Genomic DNA, 26,110 nt, shown 5'->3' with positions numbered 1-26,110 from the left:
AAAAGTTTGAATGGCTATTTAGTAAAAAAACCAGCCACTTCTTAAGGGTTGTATGTATTTAAGAGAGGAGAAATCAATGTGTGTCTATGCATACACATGCATAAACACACACACACACACACACACACTGCATTAACACCATATTCAGCCACTCAACCACAAACTGGCTTTCCCTTCACAGGATCTCTGTACTTCAAAATGGCAAATGCTCAGGAAACAAAGCAAGTGAGCAAACTCCTATGCAGTTTGGCCATACAGTATGCAGCACCTTTCCCTTCTCACACACTGTACTCAATGATTACCAACTTCTTTCCCCCTTTTTTTCTGGTGCTCATCACTACAGTGGCTCAAAAGGCTGAACAAACATGAGGAGGAGGCCACATGTGATTCCCACATTCCCCCGCAGGAGAGAGGGTGTCCAGAGGCTTCTCTCAAATGCCTACATTACACAGGCTGGATGACAGGCAAGGAGAACTGGAAGTCCATAGGTTATCACAAGGCTGGCAATCTGCCTGGAATCACAGAGAAGTAGTGGGACAGGGCTCATGGCTGAGGCATGGTCACTGATGGGTACAACTGGTCTCAGATGGAAGGGGATGGACAGGGAGAAGAGTGACACTCCATAAAATTGGCTTCCTGGATCATATCCAATGTCAGCATGGAACAAAAGGTTTATCCATGGACAATCTCTAGTTGGGATTAGAAGGGAAAGCAACATTTGGTACATTATGATGGGAGTTTGTTACCAGCAATGCATTGAAGAGCATGAAGGTGATGAAGAGGAAAACTCTCTATAACAACGAAAAAAAGCCTTCTGGTCACAGATCCTCATCCTCAGAGCAGACTTCAGCTACCCTGACACCCAGCCTGTGTACATGCTCCTGGAGATTTCTAGAATTGGTGGAAACTTCCTAGTGCAGCTGCTGGAGAGGCAAATTAGCCAAGGAGGGGACTTCAGTTTACTGGAGCTGCTGCTCAACAGCAGTAAAGTACTGGTGAGAAATCTGATCAGAGAAGACACTGAGCTGTAGCACCCATGAGATCATTACAGATAGGACTGAAAGAAGAGGTGGGAAGGTAAACATCAGAGATAAGACCCGGGACTTCAGGAAAGCAAATTCCATTTTCTAGAAGGAATTACCAGGCATAATCTCCTGAAAAACTACCATAAGAGGAAAGATGTACAGGATAGCCATTGATTTTTATGGAAAATTTATATCTGAGTTCAGGAACAAAACATCTTACTGTACAGAAGACCACAATCTTTTTCAGAGGTTCAGGATGGCTAAACAGGGAATTTCCTAATAAACAAAAATGCAAAACAGGGAGTGGGTGAGAACCAGAGTGATGGACAGGATACAAAGATGGACTATAAAAGCAGTGTATTAGCATAAAGGTTAGGCCACTCTAAAGTCCAGCTAAGGCAAGTGAAGAAAACCAAGGGTAAAAAGAAAGGGTTCTACAAGTGTTCTCTTTAGCAAACAGCTCAGAGGAAATGCATGTCTGGTGCTGAATGGCAGAGACAATTGAATGGCAGATGATATAAAGAAGAGAGTCTCAATGTCTTTTATTCCCAAGTCATAACATGCAAAACCAGTTCCTAACTCCCTAATGCTTGCAAACCAGCATGGCTTGTGAAGGAGAACAGAGGACTGGAGCAGCAACAAAGCAACAAGGGCAAATTGGTGCCTCATCATTAATCTAGTCCAGAAATGCTCTCTAAATAGATATATGTTAATAACTCCCTACTTCAGCTGGCATGAGTTGAAGTGTGAGTTATTCAATAATCTAGTAATCTGACCTGAGGTCCCTGGGAGTGCAGATAATGAGGAGCACAACAAGTGTGGACATGTGTCAGACTGTCCCTTGTCTGCAGAAGAGACAGGCACACAACAAAGTATGTGCAGCATTTGCAACATGTAACTTAACCACAAGTCCCTTCTGTTCTCTCGTGTAGGCGTCTGCACATGCTTAACAAGGCTCCGATTCCTGAATGAAGAAATGCAGATCAAACACAAAATATCCCCTCTACAGAATTGCTGACCTTTCTCACCTTGTAGGCAGAAACATCAACAGGAAAGATGAAAAGAATGAAATTACTTGGAAACCTGTGCTTCCCTAAAACTCAAGTGCTTCGTTTCACAACTTTGCAAATTTTAAATCATAACAAAAGAACCTAAAAGACACTAAAATATTACATAAAACTTAGGATAAAATGAAAATAAACCCTCCCTCAGTAAATATTACAATGGTCTTAAGACTGATCTTGACATTTCTGTTCTGCAATATAAACTACCAGATCTTGAGCTACACTAACTATGAAAAAAAGTTTCTGTGAATCAGAAAATAGAGGAGAAAGTATAATACCAAAACAAGTAATTATATGCACTGGAGTGTATCATATTGCAGACTCCTTGAAACAAGATAAAAGCCATGCTGACTCTCTTCATAAGGCAAGGAGATCAAAGGGATTTGAACTGGCTGTGTTGAAGAAGAGTAGAGCAAATTTGGTGGATTTCTGCTGGCTACAGCAATACTACTAAAAGCAAGTAAACACCCAAGTATTTCCCAAAGCATCTTTGTTTTCCAAGACAACTGGCGCAGAGGGGTTTGGGATCACACAATTCATTCAGAGTTGATTAGCCATATCCACACTTCATGTGTGTCCCATATTGCCTTTAATTCTTCGGCGGTTCTATGATTATAAACCTAATTTTGGATACCATGACTTCTTTCTTCAGCTCACTGGGGATGAAATGATGTGAGGGTTGTACTGCAGCTTACCATGGGAGTAATTTTATAGTACAGTAGTAAGGACAACCACACGTGTTCCATACTAGGAACACAGCACAAATGCAAAGCCCAATGTTTTTGTGGGGAATGAGCTTCTCCTGATCCCACATAAAAAGAACTCTGAGGACCATAACCTAGTTTGGCCATGTGTAACTAGCTGACTTGTTCCAAAACAGACTGAAGAGTCAACTAACATATACACCATGTACAGGTGACAGCAAGCAGATTAAAGATTTTGGATAAAAATCCAGAACTCCGGTGTGTCGACTTTGTTTTTGACAACTGTCCACATCCTCACACTTACCCAACAACAAATGGAAAACAACTCAGGGCAGCCCAATACTCTGTGGATGTATCTAAATATGATCACACTCCAGCAGTCAGTGCATGGATGTCAGTGTGGATGCACAACCCTAAAAAGGATGGTGGTGATGCTTTGTCTGGCTACATATTCCTTGTCAAATCAGTTAATATTGAACAGACTCTCCTGGCATTTACAAGGGATATTTTCCTGATTCCTAGGAAATACCAAGCCTTACCACAAACAATGGTGGAATTAAAATATCCCAAAAAGGGAGGTCCCAAAGTCCTTCTAAGATGCATTATGTAAGAAAAAAGGTAAAAAGTGACTTATATATATTCCTACATATCACAGACAGAAAAAAAGACATTTTCCTACCTTCATAAGATCAAGCAATACACCACTTAAAATTCCCAAGTATCTTCTCTCTAAAGACTGTGGATGATTGACTGCTGGAAACTGTAAAAAATACATTGTAAATGAAAACAAGGTAATGAATGAATAAAATGCTTAAAAAATAGAAACTAGTTAATCAAGACATGTAATTAATGGGAATCCTAAGCACTGAAAAATTTAGTTGTTTATGAAAACTATAAAATATTATAGTGAAACAAATAACTCTAGATGTGTGGTAAGCATCTAGTCAACCAAAGAAAGTATTCTTGATTGTTAGGGCAGCCAAGAAATCATTCTCAAATGAGAAATAATCAACCTATTTTTTTTTTTTTTTGTGGCACTATGATTTACAGGAAGTTTAAAACAGATTCAGAACTAACATAAGTAACATATTTATTTTAAAAAAAGCTTAGCAATGGCTCAAAGATAATTTGAGAGTGCAAATACATTACTATTCATTAATAATACTAAACATTAAACTAAACATTACTAAATAATACAAAACATTAACATAATACTAAAGATTAACGAACAATTTCCGAGTATTTTTAGTGAAAAAAGGCAAAAGCTCAAGGATTTGAGTTTCAGGGTTACTGCTGTGGTCATGCTGCTGGCAACACCGTGAGAAGCAGTGCACACTGCTGGGGGCATCCATTAGTTGTACTAGTGTTACTTTTCATAAATTACATCTTGTGAACTTTGAAGAAAAACAGAAGAACATTAGTTTGAATGCTTTTATTCCTAAATAGTCTCTGTATTTTTCTTTTGACTTTGCTTTATTTTGAAGTGGTTTACCAATAATTGAGAATTTTTTAAAGTTCAAGTCTGCTATATTGAGCCTCAACAGTGGCTTAGGTAAAACAAGGCTTTCATGCTTCCTCCAATTTTAACCTAAACCAAATTGTAAAATGTTTGTGTCTTCCTGTGGAGTGACAATCATAAAGAAGCTTTTATATCTATAATGATCAGGGAAACAGGAAAATGTGCCAAAGCCATGCAAACCACCAGGGGCTTGTCACTGTAATTGTTCACATTCTTCATGTAACTTATTGGTGGAACAAATATTTATAGCCCTACATTGCCACTCACACTTTTCTGTAAAGTCATGAGCCTATTGGTAGTTTCTGATCCCATATTATTTTACTTCCTTATGTCTTCAACATACCCTGGATGTTTTCCTCCTCAAAAGAATTGAAGAGAGATCACTAAATACTCCCTAAACCTCAGGAGCAAGGAAAACTGTGTTTATGTATGGAAGGTATGAGTAGAAAGAAAAGACAAGTTTGCAAATGTGCATTTGGATCCATGCTGGAGTGTTTGAAGAGAATTTTTTAAAATCCTATTTTAAAATATGGTAGTATTCACTTAGGGTAATGTAGAAATTCACGAAGTCTAAGCATATGGACAAAAAATTTCACATCCTGGGCCAGTTTCTATCTTGAGAATATCCAGCACCAAATCCAGCTTGTAAGAAATAATTGGCTTACCAATATGTAAGTAATAAACAGCATACCTACTATCTGCTCTGCAACAGGAAATCTTTCACTATAAGCACTACATTCAGAAAATTGAGCTACATTCAGAAAAAAATGTACTTTTAAGGCTGTCTTATAGGACAGGATAATTTTTTCCCACTAATTAACTAATGCATATAATATTAAAAAAATGGTAGGTTTTTTTAATATTTAAGCCATTATTCAGACTTTAATTCAATTCTAAAAAGTGCTCTCTATGAGGAGCCATGTGTTCCTGTCCACATCAGCAGTATCCTGACTTTACAGATGGGACTAAGAAGGCAGGAACATGTCTGAGGCCAAGCACTAAACCACTGATCCAGGATGAGAACAGAGACTCATAACTCTGAACCTTGTGCTAATCACATTAGTCTGTGCTGTCTTCTTGAATTATTGTATTTTAAAGCTACAAAACAAAGATATTTCATCTTAAGACATCACAGCATTTGTACAAACAAGATTACACTGCACAATCAGAAATGCTGTAAAATGGTGTTGAAGAGGCAATAATTTATTTTGCTTACAATTTTTAAAACATTGTTTTCCTGAGAAGGGGTTATAAATTTCTCATACAAAAACACCGTCCAACCCACTGTTTTAAACAGGATGAAATTCAAACAGGACCTTGGAAGAAATGCTTGTCTAATAATTTTTTTAAACCCTCCACTCTTGAAGGGTCTACAAACTTCAACAAAATCTCTTCAGAATTAGTTATTCTTATACCTAAAATAAATACCCTAACACCTTAAGCCAACTCTTTTCTTATCACTGTGAGCTAAAACAAATTTTTGGCAACTTTGAACATGCTTTAAGAGAACTAGGTCCCCATTCCTTCCCTTTCACATTCTCACGTTTTCTCTATCTCAGTGTAAAACTCAAATCTTGAGTCTTTAGCACAGATCAGGTCTCCTAAAACCTTCATATGTCTCTTTGTATGATTTACACTACTGATTTCAGAATATTACCAAGATCATAAACTCACCTTTCCAAGCAACATTCACCAATAAAGAAAGGACAACCAAAACTGAATTATGAGGAAACATGAGTACAATCACTGACCAGGTACTGTTAAAAGTAACAGAGCTATTACTTATTTATTGATACTGGTATTTTGCCATATTGCATATCCCAGCTTGGGTAGAACTTCACACTAGTGGGTCTCTGTCATTATATTATACTGGCAAATCCTTGAAGAGAACAATGCTGCCAGTAGGAAGAGCTTTTTTACTCAAGAGACTTACATAAACTCTCCAGGAATGTAAGTCAAAAGGCAGAAAGCTCTTCTGCCATGATAGCAGCATCTGCAGCTCCAATTTTCCCAACAAACTAGACAGCAGTTATAGACAGCAGTCTTGAATTTTCCACATCCTGATCTTACACAGTAGGGGGATAGAATATTAGTAAACAAAGGTAGTATAGAAAGTAATCTTACCCCCTAAAGACTTGCAGCTGGGTTAATTATAAAGGATTAGGAGCAGGCCTGATGTTAACAGGCCACAGCTGTAGCCAATAAGGAGAGTGTTATAAAAGAGTGGGTTGGTTGGTTGAGGGGAGCTGGAGTCAGTTGCTGCTGTGAGGACAAGGAAGAATCAGTGCCTGGAGGAGCTGCCTACAAGAAACATCAAGGAGGTACGATATTCTAGCAATATGGAACCCTTGTAATGTAATGACAACAGAACTCCTGCACCATAATGACAACATTACAGAGCTTTGCCACTAAACTTTCCAGTGCAAACCTGGCTGGGCAATGTTAGATTGGGTATAAGAGGTAAACTGCAAGCCAAAAATATCAAAGAAATGAAAGAAAATCTTTAAACAACTTTTAAAAAGAAAACAAATGTACTTACAATACTCACTTCTGGTGTAATCAGAATTTTGCTTTGACTTATGAATGCCTTATAATCTCTACATCCTATACTTACCCAGAAACGTAGGCAGCAGATAACGCACAATGTAAATGTAAAGAACCTTTGCAGCAACTCACACAAGTAAATAAGAAAAACAAGAAAAAAGAACAAAGCTTTCCCCTACCCGCAAGCCGTGGAAGCGTGGGTTGCTGTAGAAGAGCTTCATCTGCTCGGCTGGCAGCGGGCCCAGCACCTTCTGAATGGTGAAGAGCTGGTCAATCTCACTCTCGCCAGGGAACAGCGGCTGCCCGTCGCTCAGCTCCCCCAGGATGCAGCCTACAGACCACATATCCACAGCCTTGCCATACGGGGCTCTGCCAAGCCAAAAGAAAATGTTTGTCACCCACTGCCACTGCCTGCTCACTGAGCTGCTTCAATCCGTTGGCCGTAGTCCCCATGGCACTCCCCCTCACAACACAGAAAAACAAACTTTGATTTTAAGAAACTACCTCAAAAATCAAGCCCTCTGTTTCTGCCCCAGATTTCCTGATGTATCTATCACTGCTTGAAAAGGCAGGAGATGGATTCTCAAGTGCCCCCAGGGACCTTGTTCTTTTTGAAAAATCTTATATACAAGAATAATCTTTTTGACTACAAAGCATTCTCCGCTCACAGTTAAACTACCGCTAACTTCCCTTCTCTCTAGAGCTCATGCCTGCACTCTGTTCCTGCACTACATCTCTTGTTTGATTGTGCTTAATAGGTGGATGGGCATCCTGGGTCTGGCCACTGGGAAAAGAGAAATTATAAGAAATCTTTATTTCAGCATTTATACACAAAAATTTTAATTAGGGAGAAAACAGAGTTCTCCTGAAAACTATTTGATAGAAAAACAAGTGAGGAAGGAATGAAAGCATCATAAAATAATTCCTGTTTGGGAGCAAAGCCACAGGCTGGGGTTTGGGGAGAGCTCTTTTTTATACACTCAAATTCTTGCTTGCTGAATTCATAAAAAAAAAATTGTAAACATCCATATTATTCCAATAATGTCTTTCAAATGTTTAGATTTTCAACAAAATTACTGGGGAATGCTTTTCATGTCAAAAAAAAGGCATATAAATTAAAAATCTGGAACAAAGATTGAACTGAAAACATATTTCACTGTGTCTCCTCTTTTTGAAACTTGTAATCCAGTAACTCAAACTCTGTTTCAAGAGATTTAAGTTACAGCTGGCTTGTCTTCTTCTGGAATAAGACAGCACCAAGAGTTGCAGGTGACAAATCCTATCCTAAATCTGTGTCCTTTGCTCCTTCCTTATATTGCTGATTATGACGTTTAGAGAAAAACATAAAAAAAAAATAGTTTGACTCTTCCCCATTGATTACTCATGATTATTTACTCCACTTGTGGGGAGGACACTTGGACAGAGGAACAGTAAACCCTTTAGGTGAAGGTGAGAAAGCATTTCTAGCTGGACAATAGCCCAAGTGAAACAGCTGCAGGACTCTGTGGCAGCTGAGAAGGCTGAAGTAAGGCACCAAAACTTCAAGAACCACTTGCCTTAGAGAATGTGCCATGAGACACTGTACTCCTCTCACAACAACCATCCCAAAATGAAAACTGTGCCCCACTGGAAGAGACTGCAACAAAGAACCACCAGAGGCAACGCAGACCATGTCACAATTCTCATGTACCAATACTGCTCAGTGGGGCTCATTATTTGTTTGGGGTTCATAATCCTGCACAGTGGCTCCCGGTGGATTTGCTGAGACTCAGTGTTTGACCCTTCTAGGGTGCTGCTAGTCCAACCCACCCACCAGGTCAGAATGACTCAAAGTAAGGCCCAGCTTGTCTTAGTGTACAAGGCAACACAGGCAAAAAATGGACTTCAAAGCCAAGGCTCTGCAGGCAAAACAGTGAGAGTACAGATAAAAATCTTCCCCTTTTATTATGACAAAAACACATCTTTGTTTGCAACTCCTTTAATACACAGTTTTCTCCACTAAAATGTGAAATGGGGAAAAGGTTGCTGTAGACTGGGGTAGTGTAGAACAAGCTGGGGTTACAAATGAGGGATGGGCTAAAACTCCTTTGAGGCATGGACCATTACCTTTCCTTGCTCTCAAGAACAAAGGAAGCTGAACTACAGTTAAGAACTTTTCACTATTAGTCTGTAGTCAAACTAACAAATCAGAAAACAGCCATTTCTTAAGGCAGCACAACCTGCAACGTTGTTATTTGAAAAGGCAAACTCGAGACTTTTTTTCTGCTGATTGTCAGGATCAGTCTGGTCAGATCACAGCAGACAAAAAAATGCAAGAGTGACATGGCTGGAAAAATGAAAATAACTCCTATAGCACAGACAGACCATACCTGAGAAGCACTACAGTCTATGCCTGCACTTATTAGATTCTCCAAAACATGTTTTCATCCAGTAATTTAGAATGCTTTAAAATCTACTGGCTTTTAGCAATATTTTGTCATCAAAGGGTACAGAGTACTCCACTAACAGCAGTTACCTGAGGCTCTCCAAAATGAGTAGATTTTAGATGTTCTGTGAATAATTATGGGGCAATTTCTTTCGTCTCCTGAAATTTAAGTCTTGAATGTTATCACTAAACAGAAACCTCTCGGGGACACATTTTCAAAATTGAAAAAGTAAAACTGTATTTGTTAAACTGAATGTAGTTAATAAACCCGTGAAGACTTCTGAATATTAGATGCTTATAAAAATGTGGTAAATATAAGGAAAGGGGGAATGGGAAAGATGAATGCATGGGAAATAGAACAGGATTGCCAAGAAACAGGCATCACTTTGCCAGAAAAACTTGGTTTTAAAAACATACACCAGCACAATTGAAACATTAAATACAAAAATCCCCTCCCTTTCTCTACAAGCTAATAAAACAGATTTGGTCAACTACAAACAGACATAATGCGTGCTAAATTTCCTCTGCCAACAAAACAGTTTCAGAAAATGCAGGTCAGACTAATACTATGTCTGTCAAGCTTTTCATGTCTTTCCTCCTAAATCCTCATTACTACTAGAGACAGAAAAAAATCTAAAAAGGTCAAAATTTATGCTATTTATCCAAGTTGTTTATTTATACTTATAAATGTACACACACACTTCACTAGAAGCTTTACTGTTTTCTCCAAAAAGTGAAAATTTGAGCTTAGAGTTTTTTAATAGCAACTTTAACATAATATTATGCACATAAGAAAACAACTGCCAACAAATTTGATTAAGATTAGCACAGCTCTGGGAACACTGGGATGACTTTATTGACAGAGTAATTATTACTTCATTATTCACCTGTTCAAAAAATATCTAGCTCAGTGTTAATCAAATGTTCCAACAAAGTCTTGTTTCCCAGGAGCACTTAACATGGTGCTTAAAGACTTTTAGGAGTGACCAGAAATGTTTTGAGTCATCCTGTGGCTAACAGTTCCTTGTTTTAAGAATATGTATATATAAATACACATGCACTGTATATTGCAATTGTATTCTAGGAGAGCATTCATGTAGTTTAAATTAATGCTCTGTTTAACTTGACTGTAATGGGAAGATCACATATCACAGATCTCCAATTTTTCCTCTTTCTTTGCCCTTGAATTTGTTCATTTAGTATCTCAAAATCTGTTTTACCTTGTGAGATAGTAAAATGTTCATTTTACGGATGAATAAAGGAGCAATACTAAATTTTCTGGCTACTCATGTGACTAATACTTCTGCAGTCAATGCAATAGTAACTTCTCAGTGCTTTATTAAAATGACTAATACAGCATCCTTCAATAAATTCTTCCTAACTAGTAAAAAGCTAGCACCTTCCTTTTTGAGTGACTTCAGCAGGGCTGGCAAAGGGTAACTACAAATGAAAATCACAGCACCGAATCATAGAAAGTTTTAGGTTGGAAGGGACATTTGAAGATCATTCCATTCCAATCCCCCTCACCTGGGCAGGGACACCTTCCACTAGATCAGGATGCTCAGAGCCCCATCCAGCCTGGCCTTGACACTGCCAGGGATGGGGCACCCACAGCTTCTCTAGGCAACCTGTTCAGAGCCTCACCACCTCTGAGCAAAAAAAATTTCTTCCTAATATAGTTCTGACACAAAGGATGAAGATAACAAGGAATGTTGCATTGTGAAAGCTGTACTGCCATTGCTATGTGATGTTCCCACAGGGCTGATGGAACATTCCAGGCTAGAGCACTACCATGGAATCCTCTTCTGAAAGAGCTGGAGATGGGGTGCAGGAGCTGAAAGTACATCTTTTATAATTCAGCTTAATATTTAGATCAGTTAAACACTGTTTATCTCAAGACAGGTCAATATGTCGATGATTCATACTGACTTACTGGAAATGAACAAAAATTAATGAAAATCTGGAAGCTCTTGAAACCTTGCCTTTAAATCAAACTCAGTTCTCCACAGGCAAAGCTTACAAAAGGTGCTGAAAACCCCTATAAAATCAGTAGAGGTTTATTATGGCAGCTCTCAAAGTGTTCTTACCCAAGCAGGAGTTCAGGTGAGCGGTACCATCTGGTAGCCACATATTCTGTATAGTTAGCATTGCTTCCTTCAGAGAGGTTCCGAGCAAAGCCTGTCAGAGAGACAGTGAGAAAGATTGTATCCCATTTTAAAAACAATATCTGTATCAAAACTGATTTTGGCAGGAAGAGGTCATGTTATTTATATAGAAGCAAATTGTTTACAACCCCTGCTGCAGAATGATGTCTCCAACAACTGCTTGTCTACTGAAATGCAAGCTTTTATTGATACAACAGTGAAAGTCAGCATGTCTGCTTTATTGACTCCCTTACTTGTGTGCTATCTCACAAGTCAGTGGGGTTTTGCCATTACTCTGTATGATATTATGTAATCAAAACAGACTGATAAAAGTTAACTGTCAGTATGCCATGTCAGCTATTGAAATATTACACTAAATTTCACTGAGGTGCTGTTTGCAGAAGAAGATTCATAAATTCAGAAACATTACACATACTTGTGTACTACACTCTTCTGGTCATTGATCCTAACTACTACTGTCTTTGATTTTTTAAACTGATCAAAAAATGACATATTATTCTCATCTAAGGACATTCCCTCCTGGGGTTGGCAAGGAAAATTATCATCTCCTCAAAACTGCAAAATGCAGGAGTCTAGGAAAACCAGCAATACTGTTTATATCTGCACTTGGCTCACTCCACATGTTTTGGCTTCCCAACTGCTTTAGTATCATATTCACAACAAGATTCTTCATGAATTAGGATCAGAAAGAATGTCCAAATTACTTCTTTATCCACATAATTTTGTTAAGAATTTAAAAAAAAAATTAAAACATACACTTATTTGCAATTGTACCAAAACTTCCCTACTGTCCTAAGGTGTACAGTTATGACCCCTGGCTGACAGACAAGTGTCTGGAAAATCCATTTGTAGGAATAATTTGAACTTTTATTTTCATTCTCCTCCATTCATTAAAAGTCTGCCAAGCACTACAATAATGTTACTGAATTTTTAATGTAGAAGTACTCCAGGACAGATATTGGCACAATTTTCAACAAGTATCAAGTCTTACTGTTTTCAAATAAATTATTAACAATTAGGTGAGACAGACAGACAGATCTCAGCAGCAAGCCTCCACATGTGTCAGCTCCTCACTAAAGCTCAAAATGAGACAAACTTTTGGGACGGAAATGCAGAAGCAGCATTTCCAAGATGCTTTCTTATTGGGATGTGGCAGTAAAACACAGTTCAAATTTTCCCTTCAGTGAAATCACTGTAAATCTTTTCATTATTGCATGATCAATGAAGGAATAGTAAAAATTCCGAAGTGGTGCAGAAGAATAAGGCATAACTTTATTTACTGACTCAGTAAGTGCTACTTAAATGCAATACATGTTTTTCTTTATATCTGAGTTCCTCTGCAGAAGCTGCCAAAATTGCCTTTTCCATTCAGCTATGTTCTGTAAGGTTGTAATTTAAAAAGTTTTAAAATTGCTTTTAGTATTCTGAAAGTGCAAAGCTGAGCATGAAGAAGCCCAATTCTACTCACCCCTGTGGAATACTAATTTACTACAAGATGAAGTAAAAATTTGGATGCAGATTATTATTATTATTAGACTAGTGGACCATAGAAAACAATTATAAATTTGTTAATGACATAGGTTACAGCTGTTACTTTTTGCAAGATACCTCTCACTTCAAGTGTTAGTAAAGTAAAAGATGGGATGAATATGATGAGGAATGGATATTTCAAAGCTATTCAAACATAAGAATTCATATCTGTTCCCAGAAAGTCCAATGAACATAACTGGTGCCACTGCAGAAAAGGTGGAACGGATTTTTTTAACTTCTAACATGGGGATTGATTGAATTTTGAAATATTACTACATTTAGAACTGCTTAGGCAGCCCCATTTCTGTTTCAAATTACAAGCTACTGATTAATCTTGGCAGTGGAAAATCTTTCATTCATGTGTTCAAAGAACAGAAGGAAGATAATCAGGAGCTACACCGAAGAAATGGGACAGTCAAAATGTGAGAAACCCCAGGCTGAAAGGGGGAGGGGAAGAAAGGAAAAAAGTTGTAACATAATAGAAATAAATATATGTGTTGATGTTACACATGAATCTGGTAGCACATGAGCTCCTGTGCATCAGAAGAATAAACAGGTGAAAGTTTCATCCTCCTCCTTCCAGGCCAGTCCATTTGAACTTGGTCACAGACAGGAGCTATTATGTCCAGAAACAGCTAATGTGGCCTGAAAAATCACCCCCTAACTTTACAGGCCAGGTGCTGCATGGATTTGATGTGGCAAGATGATGGCAAGACAGAAAGCAAAGTTATAACTGTGAGCTTCAGTGTCACCTCTTTACTGTTGTGTGACGCCTTTTCAGATTAAATCTGCCCTGACCCCATGACACCATGCAGAGAGATGATGGACAGAACTAACAGTTCAGGAAAACACATCTTTCTATGGGAACAATTATTTCTGGTTATGATGGAGTTTGCTTATTTTTCCATCTTCCAAATTGTGCTGAGGTATCAGGAATGTAGAAATAAGAGAAGGAAGCTAGGGAGATTAGATCAACTCTAAACAGCAAGCAAGAACAGATTAGAAGATGAAGATAGGAGGAGATTTGGGTGAGAGCAACTATGAAATCAATAGCATTTGCAAAGGCATCATGCTGCAGAAAGAAAAAAGCAAGATCAGAAATTTCAGGAAAGGACTTTAAACAACTCAGAACATGGTAGGAGAGATGTCAAGAAAAAAGATGTAAGAAAAAAAAGGAGGAGGTTGTCACTTTCTTACAGAGTAACAAGGTACATTTAAGTTAGATACAAGGTAAAGCATTCTAATCTTAATGACATCTAAGTACTTTAATAGATGCCTAGGAACACTAGGGAACCTCTATTATTCAGAATTTTAAGAATATACTAAGCAAACACCTGTCAAGAATGACACAGACATTCTTAATCCTTTCTTTGAGTAGGTGGAAAAACTAGAGGATTTCTTGAGGTCTTTTCCAGTCCCTTGTTTCACGATTTCTATGCTTACACACCATAGAGAAATTAAGAGGTTGCTAAAACAAGCAATTTTGAAGGCCTGGTGTTGAAAAAGCAAAACACACTAGTCAGAAAACTGAATTATTTCCAACAGTCAGATGCATCTCCTGTAATCAGCACTTTGTACTGTTCTCTTTTTCCACTTCTATTGGCAGAAATGACACCCACACAACATGTGTCCAGGCAAACACAACAACCAATCTCAATTTTATTTAGCACGGTATGTACAGAACACATGGCACAAAGATTATGAAGAATTATCTCATTAAAAATTTATGATCTTTTCTGTTCAAACTGGTTTTGTCCAGTGGGCTATTGCAAAGGGATGCATTATTCTTTTCTTTGCATTTGTAATCACATGAGGAATGTGACATTGTACCCGTGTTCCAAAACATGAATCGAGCAAGGTAGTCAGACAGGATATCATAACATGCTACAAGGCAAATCCTTATATCCTAATCTCTGCACGTTCAGGAAACACTTGTGGTTAAAAGCATTCTGACATGTACTTTACGGTAATAGCTTAACCTACTAGCAATTATGTCAATTAGTAATAACACTAAAAAATTAAAACTGATTCCATCTTACAAGAGTTCCTCAGAGTTTTAAATTCAACTAAACCTGAAAGGCCAATTAAAATTAAAACTAACCCACAAGCACATTAAGAACCACAGAAATACCTGTAACAGTTTTCCTGCCTTGATATTATGCTGATCACTCTGAGTACACTGTGACTGCACATCTTTTCCAGCAGCAGAGAGAACGTGGCTGGAGCACACAGAAAGCCAACAGACCACAGAGAGCACCACTGCTGGCAGAAATCACACCACCTCTATCTGCAAAAACTGACGTCCAAAACATGAGCATACCATTTGTCTGGCTTTTTATTTTCCTGCAATTCTGCTGCACAGCGGATGCTGACACAAGTTCCCATGCAGAGATCTGTCAGCTGATGCCATGTGACAACTCTAATGGCATTATCTACAAGCAGGGCCATCCCTCACCCAAAAAAAAGGAGGGAGGGAGGGTGTGGGGTGTACAGCTCCCACAAAGACCCACTCCTGCTCCTTACTCCCACTGGCTTGTGCTGAGGTTAGCCCAGACTGGGCATGCACTGTGCAGGGCACAGCCTGTGCTGGTTGTTCAGCTCTGCACAGGGCAGTGGGTTGGTCCCTCAGAGGGGTTTGCTTGGCAGGGGTGACACCCTGATAATCAGTGTAAGGTGAGGGAGGGCAACCACAGCTGTGCAGACAGGAGGCCTGTGGGTGCCAGAAAGGCAAAGGCACCAAGAGCACCACACAAGAGTATCCTGATGTTCTGTCAGAGCTGTGCAGTACCTTGCACTGCAGAATAAATGGCACTGAATGCAAAGAACTTACATGGACTTATATAAATATTCTAACGTTTTTCCTAGAATGGTTATTGTTTCTGAGTGTTTAAGCAAAAATGCCTTCAGGATTAAAAGAAATAAGCAGCACTGCAAATGACAAACACCTTTCTTGTCTTCCTTAAGAACTATTTTCATTTATTTTGTTAGTGGCTCTTCTTTTCATTCCAAATTGCAGAGGTTTGAAATGACAGCTTTTAAACTGTTCTTACTGAAAAGTGCCCTTGAGGAAACACTATGGAATTGGCTTTTATTTACCAAGCCAAACCGTAGGCTTTTCAGAAGGAACAATATTTTATTCTGTGTTTATGTAGCATTTAGAATAAAAATACAGATTGTTGGAACATTCTGCCCTGTTGTCTTCTTGGATTACTCACGTGGGCAAAGTTCGCCTTGTACTTGGGTGATGATTTTTCAAAGCCTTACAGCTGACATTAAACAGGCATTGGTAGGTCAGAAAACATCAAAGTTAACCCAACATGTACAGCTCTGACTCTGACCTCCAGTCATTCTGTCATTAATCACAGCTGGACATGTGATTCCTTAGTTAAGGTAACAAAAGAATCTATAAATGCACACATAACATTCCACAAAAGCTAATGGTTCAAAAAATACACGGAAAGTACAAGTGTACTGTGTCTTTACTAAACAAGTAATAATTATCTTTTCTTTTAATACACAGGCCAGATAAACCTATAGTTTTGCCAGCCTCCTGATCAGCTCATCATCTGTGCTTCTCTCAGCTGAGCCTCAGCAATGTCAAAAGCAGAAACCTTGTCTAATACAGGAAGGGAGAAATGCAGTGTTTCTATAGACATGTTAACACAGGTATTTCACAGGGTATGCAAATTAAGACCAGAATTCTTTCAAATTAAAATACTAGCCCCAAACTTGAAACAGTAATCAATTTTGACTGCTGGAAGACTTTTAAACAGTACATACTGCAGAACTCTTACAAAATAAGGCAAAACTGCACTGCAAGAGATTTTCTTTAAAAGGGTAAGTAACAGGTATCTTCCAAACTTACCAAAGTCACACAGCTTCAGAACATCATTGTGGCTTATTAAGAGATTCTCTGGCTTGATATCTGAAGTATCAGAGTGGGTGGAAAGAGAAAAAAAGCTATTAACTTCTCTCAATTTTGGACTTTGTCAACAAATATTATTTCATTATAACTTATTTAGAGATATTCATGCAATCATAAATGAAGCATTACAAGAGCAACTGCTGAAACAGCTCCCAGCAATTCAGTTTGTGAACAGGCAGAATTAATTTCTGCCTTTTGAAGTCTTCTAAAGTGTTTCCCAACAAAATATGGAAAGATAAAATGTGCTTACAGATATTCCTGGGCAGAAAACCAATACCCATCTTTCATATTGCAAACTAATAAAAGAAAGGACTGATATTCAACTATCCAGTTAACCACTAAAATATTAAGCATGTTGTGCTCAACATTTTCAGTTATAATGATCATTTGATCTTGCAATTGTAATTTCTTTAGAAAAACTGTCTTGCCCAGTTGTAAGCCCTTTTTCATTCCTCTATTATACATATGGTACATTTTTCAAATTACACTTTAAAACTATTTTCAGAATCATGCTGGTCTTAAATATAAAAAGAACACTATGAGAGGATTTTATCTTATTGGAAATACTAATTAAAAATGTTACTCTTGCAAAGTCACAAAGCAAAATACAATTTTATTGAATCAGGATAAAGTACATAAAACTAGATGAAGTAATTCATCAAGATGTGTACTCTTAAGTGCTTGAAGCTTAGGGAGAAAGTAAATATACAGAGCTGAAAGTCAAGGGAGCTGGGAGGAACTGCCTCAAGAAGTAAAACAAGACTTTATTTTTAGGTTATTTTTCTTCTAACATTCTATTATTAGATTCAAAAGTGAAATGACTGATTGCCATGAAACGTTTAAAAGAAATCCTTTTTCTTAGACACTGTCTGTTCCTGCAGTTTCAGTATGCTGTCCTTATCACTTCCCAAAGACAGTGGACAGCAAACTTTGAATGTAGATGAATTTCATTTTAAAATGATCTGGAGCCATGCAGCAGACTTAAGACCCAGCCAAATTTACATTTTTTTTTCTGTTGATAGAAAGCAATTACTTATATTTATGGTAAATGCAAATTACTTCAAGCTGTAAGATGTTTCCCTCTAGAAAGAGCCTTATTCCATGTGGAGAAGTACACACTTACCTCTATGAACAATATCATTCTTATGGCACCAATGAATTGCTTTAATCAGCTGGTAGATGTAGCTTTTCACTTTTTCTGGTGGCACTCCATTTGGCATTTCTTCTAGCAATTCAAGCATATTCTAAACATTTAAAAGACACATCATTTAAAAGAGCTAGACTCTAGCTGCTGGAAGATAACATGCTTTCAGCCTTCTTGAAGCAACATATTTGGGCTAAAGAGCTCAGCTATGGAAAACCAGTAGTTTAACATTCAGGGAGTGAATTTTAATCATAAGCATTCTACTAGTTGTTTTCATTCTGGAGAAAACAGTTGGGAAGACAATAATCCTAAAAGGAAGACAATAATCCTAAAAGGTGAACCACAAATATGCCATAAGTCCTTAAAAGACTGCCAGCAAACCACTTTTCCTGAAACACCTGAAGAGTCATTGAGTTACAAAACATTGCTTAAACAGAAACACCAGGTCAGGTGTGAGGCCATACAAAAAGTTTATCAAATCAAAGCATTTTGTAAATATTCAACAATGGTTTAACACACTGCTCTCTTCATTAGGTTAATTCTGCCACTTTGACACCATGCAGGGCCACCATGAACCACCAACTGTATCTGCATATGGATGGATGTAAAACAACACAAGCATCTCACTGCAAATGAAGTAACAGATATAAAAATGCCTCACAGGGGCATAAATAGAAACCTAGGGAGTATCCTATAGCTACAGATCAGTTGTAGTGATCTTGGACATCTTGGCACTACAGCAACTATGGCCAACTATTTTGTGGATATAAATAGGAAAGAAAATAAACTTACTGTTTATACTAGTACATTTTCTCTTTGAAAAAGAACACTTAGATTCCCATTATGTTAACAGTTGTCTCTAATTTTGCACAATTAGAAGTACAATGAAGTTTGTATGCTGATTTCTGAAATAATAATGGGCAGCAGCAGTCCACTTGAAGAGAGGGGAAAAAAAGTCTTATTTACTGAACACTGAAATAAGAGTATTTTGGCTATACTGCCTTGCACAACTCATTTAATTATGGATTTGAGCATTTGTAGATTTTTCATTAAAAGTAAATTTACCTTGTCTTTGACAAACATTTTCTTTAGCTGTAAAGTAAAATTTTTGAGGTTTCTCTTGAAAGATGTTTTAATGAACAGTAGAGATTTTGATGATATTTGAAAATATTTCTAAGTTTTGCAGTTTGGGAGTAAATACAGGAACGTATGTGCTTGAGCATGAGTTTTCTTACAAACACACTTCAAATCTGAGGGAAGGAATTTTCTGTTAAGAAACCATATTGATTTTAGTTAGATTCTTGTCCACACAGAAGGCTGTGGATCTGGATAAGTAAGTCAAGAAGTTAGTGTTACAAATAAAAAACAAAATAATAGCATCAACACAGGAAGATATAATCCTACATGAAGACATTAACTAAGGGGATGATGAACAAAGGAGATTAGACTAAATGTGAATTTAAGTAATCTGGATTTCAGTATTGCAGAGTTAACGTGCCCTGAAGGACACATAGTGCTCATTACCAGTTAAACAAAAGATTAGTCTACTCTACCACATTTTATTTAATTCTTTCTACTTTTCCCTCATCCAAAGAATTCAGAAACATCCTGGTCTTCAAAGAAACTATGGGTGACAATACTTAAGATACCTGAAAATAAGAAATGTTTATTTATTTCAAAGTTTAACTGAAAAGAAAGGTGAACATTAATACAGAAATGACATTATGTACAAACCAGACATGGTGCCTATCTTTATTACAAAATTATTTTATTCTGATGTAAATAATGATAGATATTGCAGCCTGGTGTTTTTACTGATCTTAACCAGTTTTTTAATATATACCCCTTATCAGATCAATTAAATATCTTTTAGTTATGCTGCTCTTTCAACCCACTTCTCCAGATAGTTCAGTCAAGTCAACTACAATGGAAAATTAAATATATGTTCTAAATTGGTACATGATCAAAGACATTTCATGTGTCTGGAACAATTACAATGAACATGGGTGAAACAAGTTAAACTTTGAATGTTAGATCCAAGTAAGATCCACCACATTAGAAATTGCTGATCTGCTGGTGGAAACCAAAACTGATTTCTGCCAAATTGTGGGCTAATATAGGTCATCTCACATTATGTAGTTAAGTTATACTACAAAATAAGTTGTCAACTTGATGTAAAAGAGACACCATTTTAGGGTGAGAAATTTTTAGATGAGAGAAAATTGACTGCAGAGGACTAGCACTCAGCTAGACCTCAACACCACACTGGCAGGAAATTAAATGAAAATTTCAGTCAAAAGAACAGTAACTCATGAAGGCTATAGACATATTTAAACCTGCATTTTCTTTCACTCTGTGTATCTGAATACCATCCAAGTGTTTCTCTGAAGAATGCTAAATGGTTAGAATTCAGAGGGAAGGTTGCAAAAATGACAAAAGACCAATCTGTTCAAGGTTGTTTCTCCCTGGAAACAGATCAGGATGCTTGGCAGTAGTAGGCCAATCTAAGGAAATTTTGGAATAGTTTCAAAATGAGGTCAGGATTGGAGTTAATGACAGTGGTCTTTGCCAAATCCCTCTAAGCAACTATTGATAGTGGCCTTGTTACAGAAATACACAAACAAATCCTATTTTTAACAGGGAAGGGTGGAGAAAGTTGAAAGAGATTCCAAAGTCAAAAGTCGATGATCCTGTTTTAAAAGACTACGTCAAGACTCATTACACAACATAACAGGACAGTTATCCAGCTTTACAATTAAACTGGATTAAAGAGTTCAGATGGAAATTTTTCTTGAAATCATATGTATCCCAGTCTGCATAATTTTTAACATGTTGGCATTCAAAAATGGAAGAATTTTTTAAAATTAATACCAAGACATGACATAAGAACACCAGTAATCAGTGCTGCCATCTCACAACATATTGTAATAAAGTTTCTGCTGCTTCTCTTTAGAGATTAGGATAACTTAATTTTTTTCTTAAAAAACAATTTTAAAGACATTTTTAGTAAGCTGAGAATATAATGGTGGCAAGGATACGACAAACTCAACTCACTTTTTCCACATATTCAAACACTAAGTATAATTTTCCTCTTCTTCTGAAGGCTTCCTTCAGCTCCACAATGTTCTCCTGTTTCAAAGTGCGAAGCATTTTAAGCTCTCGTAAAGTGGTTTCTTTGACTTCTTCATTTTCTAGAGTGTGAAGAAAAAGTGACAGAGTAAGCTGATTAAAAAACAAAACAAACCCTCCAAGTAAAAAGCGTTCTAAAGATTCATTTTCAACCACTCAACCACTGATTAAATTCTCTGGCTTTAGACACTACTGAGAAAAAAAAAAGATTATTTTCCAGTGTGGACTCTCTGTTTGCATACTTCTGCATTGGAAGAGAGGTAAATACTGACTGTGCTTATTATACAACCCTCACAGATTTCTCATCACTTCCATAAAGGTTTCCTGTGGCTGAGAAAGCCATAAGAAACAAATTGTTTGCATTTCTATCTTTTTTTATTATGAAGGGAAGTAATATGCTTCAAAAAAACATTCATGTGTGTGCACATGCTATACCCCACAAATACACAACACACACATTAACCACTGGGAAGGTTGTCCTCGGCAGAAACATGGGAATGCAAAATTCATCTTTGACCAATACCAAATAAATGCAGTTGATTCTGAAATAATTCTATTTTCCAAAAGCCATGAAAAATTATAAGACTGAAGATCTTTAAGTTCTGTAGGTTCCCCATGTGGTTGTCAAAGGAAATTCAGCAATGCCAGACCAGTGTAGCAGCCACAGGAGGCAGCAGAGTAAGTATTGATGCAACGAAGTCCTGAATCTAATTCAAAGGAGTCAAGAAATCTACCTGTTTTGTTAATTAAATGTAATTTTAATTTAACTGATTTGACAATTTCATTGTTTGAAAGGTGTTCAAGAAAGGAGGAGTGCTTCACTACTGCTTCATACACTGCTTATCATTAAGGGGCTCAGAACTAAATAGGTTCTAAAGGATACCAGCAATGATATGTTAAGCAAACCTGACTATTAGGTTTTATTTTTCATTTAGTAAAATGAAATCCATTAATTCAGTAAATTTGCTCATGCACATAGAAACAGTATACTTAATCACTTAGGACTGTTATCTACAACAGAGAGTTACTAAATGGGAAATGCTTGTTTTGAATAAATTCAAAACTAAATCACATTTACAGGTTGTGTACCACAAAGACAGTTAGAGGAAGAAGAAACAAGAAATTGTTTTCCCAAGGCAAAAGGCCAGAAGATATTTGCAGGGGAGAGCCAATAACACTGGTCAGGCAAATGCACTAATCATCATCAGAAGAGAGAGGGGGAAAATAAAAAATTGAAGTGCAGCAGGAGGGAAAAGGAAAACAAAATACTATAATCACAAATGTTTTGATTAAAACATATATAATTTAGAGCAATCTAAATCTTTTCATTTTAAAACTGAGTGCTTGATGTTGGCTTGCATCAGCCTGATTGCATAATCTCGTCTATAAAAAAGACAGTCACTTTCCAGCACATTTAGTATTCATATGTCAAACAACGGCAAAAATTCAGTGAAACAAAAATGTCAATAGAAACAATTACAGTATATTCAAACTTCTAATGAACTACCATATTAACAAGACAGATGTGAAATGGGCTGAATCAAATCCATCAAAAGAACTTCTGTCATATTTCCAGAAACTCGTAAACAACTAGCTACAAATCTGAAAAGCAGTCATCAGTCATGTAAACTGATATTATGTAATACCCTTGGAAAGCCAGACCTAATGGCAATGCTGCATTTTTTGTTTTCATTTTTTGGTAGACAAGCTAATACAATAATCCTGTTTAGGGCTTAATACTGAGATTTACTTCCTAGGATCTATACTGAATAGCCACAGCAACTCCAAAAAGCAATTCTGAGATACTCTTGTGACCTGGTAAAGATGGTCACCACAATTAAACTATCTTCTACATCCTTGACAGGGATTTAAAACAGATTTCTGAACAGCAGAGCTAAAACATTTATCAAATACACTCTTCAAGTGTCTGGGAAAATGACCTGCCAAGCAGAGATTGTACTGTGCAAAACAAGATGCAAATCAGACTTTGCTGTGTCTGACTGAAAAATATAGCCCTTGTAACTAACACCACCTTCATGGCCACCAGCAATCCTGTAGGATAGCAAAACCAGAAATTTTGCTAAAATAAAGTGTCTGCTGTTTCTTTAAACACCATTGCTAACTTTTGACTAAAGCCTCAGTACACAGCAAAGCACAGCAGCATCACTTCACACCAGGATCATCCTCTCACACCTCACACTTCTGCTGTTTGTGCAGGTCTCTGGGGCTCAGGGCTGACTTTGATGCACTCAAGGCACACAGCTGCTCTCATGGCTGATTGTCAGTGCTGCCTATGGATATGGATTTGGTGATTCCCTGATCCCAAGTGTGGGTCAGAGAACCAGCCTTGTCTTGTACAGTCCTTTGGGTCTGTTACTGTTGGGTGAGGAATGTGTGTGTGCAGTACTCAGAGTAATTCCTGTGTGTCCTTCCTTCCCTCTTTGCCAGCAACACTAATCCTTGCAGAAATTGGCTCTCCCTCCCTCTCAGCAAACTCAGCAATGCTACAGAGTACTCAGGGTCTGCAGTGAAGGGGCAAAGAGCAAGTTCCTGAGGAGACTGAAGCCCACTGAAGTGAGGGCAGAGCTGCTGCCTCACACCCAGCTCCCTCCATGGATCCCTGAGAGCTCCCAGATTCATCTTCCTGTGACTGAACTTCCCAACAACTTCTTTCAGTCTCCTCCATTTGCAACTTCAAGTTGCTCTGACATTTAGAACCCCTCTCACAGATGAAGGGTGATAAAGCCTAAGGACTCTGCAAGTCACTATTACAATAGGACTTTTCACATTTTCTGGTCACATCCAATCTCCAAATGGTGCATCTTACTACCATGTACAACACCACAATCTCATCCACATTAAAACAGATGCATCAAATGTAGTTATCTAATTAAAGTGTATAATGCAGTCTCTAGGAAGGTATGAAAGATCAAGTGCCTTGAATATTTACAGAGCTAATAAATCATTATCTTTTTAAAATCATATCTTGTAATATGAGACTTGTCATTTTAACTAAATATAACTAAATAGATATTAACAATGCAGTTACTGACATTAAAGACCATGCAGCAGAAAAGATTACCTTCACTGTCTTTGAATTTCTTGATAGCCACAATTTCATGTGTCTCCTGCAAAATAAAAGCAAAGAAATGGAAATGAGCAAGATTTTTTGTGCATTTTCTCTTGCCTTTTTTCTCCTGAGCATCAGAGGAAGGAAAAAAGAAGGAAAAGGAATTTCACAACGCAAAGAAATGAATTTAAAATCTGGAAAATACCTCAGTGATCAGGCCAACTGCAACACAAACCCACACACAGCAGATATGTCACAATTAGGATCCCCAGTACAAAAGCAATAGAGTTCATATTTAAACACCTTGTAATATATAACAGAAAAATAGTCAGAAGTGTTTTTCCTGTGACTCTTCTTCCTTAGTTATTCTGAAGCTCTAGCAATCCTTTATCTAACCACAGTATGAATATGGGTGTTTATGAGGTGAACTGAAAACACTGTGCCAGTATAAGACTTATAGTCAGACCTGTGATTTTGGTGCCAAAAGTTTTTGGGCTTCAAATTTCAAACATCCACAAAAAACACAGTATTAAGAAAGTAGCTTCTCTGTGCCTCCTTTTAAAAATTTGTCATCTTAAGGGAAATCTATCCAAAATGGGCATCAGTAATTGCATGTGGCAGTGTTCAACCATGCTTACTGAACAGTCATAAGGGATAACTTCCTGATGTCCACCTGCCTTTGCACTCCTCTAGCATTCTCTACTCACTAAAACATTTTTCTGTATAAGATTCTCTCTTGTGTGAGCAGGAATGCATTTAGCACATGGACAAAAGGTAGCCTAGTTCAGGTCTGTTCATATAATGATGCAGACACTGAACTTCAGCAGCAGGACATGGAAGAAACATTAAAAGTGGAGGAAACATTAAAGTCACAGGGTAAGGGCTTGTGAGCAGACAGGCAGGAGGCTACCCGAGTACTTGATGAGCTAGCTCTACCTTGCACACCTTTACCAAACATCACAGTTTAAAAAAACAAAACAAAACAGCAACATCCCACTGTTAATAGCATACAAAGGCCAGATTGGAGGACAGCACTAAAAATGAAGCCATTCTAGAATACCTGAAGACATGTGCATAACCAGTTATTGAGTAACACAAACATTTACCCCATTTTTCATTTCAAATGATTCTAACACATGAACCTGACACATGTAAAATACCTGATCCAAATTAAAACAAAAGCACATGGAAAGAATGGTCTGAAATAAACTGAAAGACTTATTTTACTAATTATATTTCTACTATTGAGTTACAGTATTGTTATATTTACTAATTCTAGTTCTAGCAAGAGTAGTAATAGTTACTAGAACTATGAAGGGACATTAAGAGGGTGAGTAAAGTTAGTTTATTTCACTTCTGGTATCTACTGATAGGTGGTCTGGCTAATTAAGCCACTGAATGATTTTTCAGACAAGGAACACTGTAACTGCCCTAAAAAGCCTCTGCTGACTGTATTATGCCTATGCTTAGACAGCCTGCATACAGCACTTTGCAGATGAACCGAATTTATCTATTAGTATTATATGTCTATTTAACATGAGGTAAAAGAAAAATTTCTAGATGTTTCAGCTACAAAAAGGCTGTGTTTTTATTGTCAAAGTAACAGCTAAGTCCACTGAAAGAAATATAGAAGTTGAAACATGTATCTTCACACAGACAGCAATTCTGATTCATTCAAGAAAACTAGTTCACGTGGCTTCTCTGCCATACCCTGATAACATGGAATGTGATTACTTTGGAAATTAAGTTTTAAAAGCTCTTGGGTCAAGGTCTTTCAAAGACTTGGGTAAGATATGCTATCAAACATCCTGGAGGATTCTAACTATTTACAGTACTTAAAGCATGAGTGGTTCTAGGAACAAAAAG

The 26,110-nt window shown here is 37.4% G+C and overlaps 1 protein-coding gene across 1 annotated transcript in view; it reads right to left on the bottom strand.

Moving 5' to 3' along the window:
- CDKL5 (cyclin dependent kinase like 5) overlaps positions 1 to 26,110 on the bottom strand; it is an 81,685-nt gene that overhangs the window by 30,449 nt on the left and 25,126 nt on the right. The window contains exons 3-9 of the mRNA XM_058800330.1: positions 24,257 to 24,302; positions 21,100 to 21,236; positions 18,025 to 18,145; positions 16,842 to 16,901; positions 11,369 to 11,459; positions 7,036 to 7,225; positions 3,473 to 3,553 (exon numbers count right to left, since the gene is read on the bottom strand). Of these exons, the coding sequence (XP_058656313.1) occupies positions 3,473 to 3,553; positions 7,036 to 7,225; positions 11,369 to 11,459; positions 16,842 to 16,901; positions 18,025 to 18,145; positions 21,100 to 21,236; positions 24,257 to 24,302 (726 nt within the window). The remainder of the gene's footprint in view (positions 1 to 3,472; positions 3,554 to 7,035; positions 7,226 to 11,368; positions 11,460 to 16,841; positions 16,902 to 18,024; positions 18,146 to 21,099; positions 21,237 to 24,256; positions 24,303 to 26,110) is intronic.

This window comes from Ammospiza caudacuta, chromosome 2 (genome assembly GCF_027887145.1).
Source record: "Ammospiza caudacuta isolate bAmmCau1 chromosome 2, bAmmCau1.pri, whole genome shotgun sequence".
NCBI classification, from domain to species: Eukaryota; Metazoa; Chordata; class Aves; order Passeriformes; family Passerellidae; genus Ammospiza; species Ammospiza caudacuta.
This window is presented reverse-complemented; position numbering and strand designations above follow the sequence as displayed.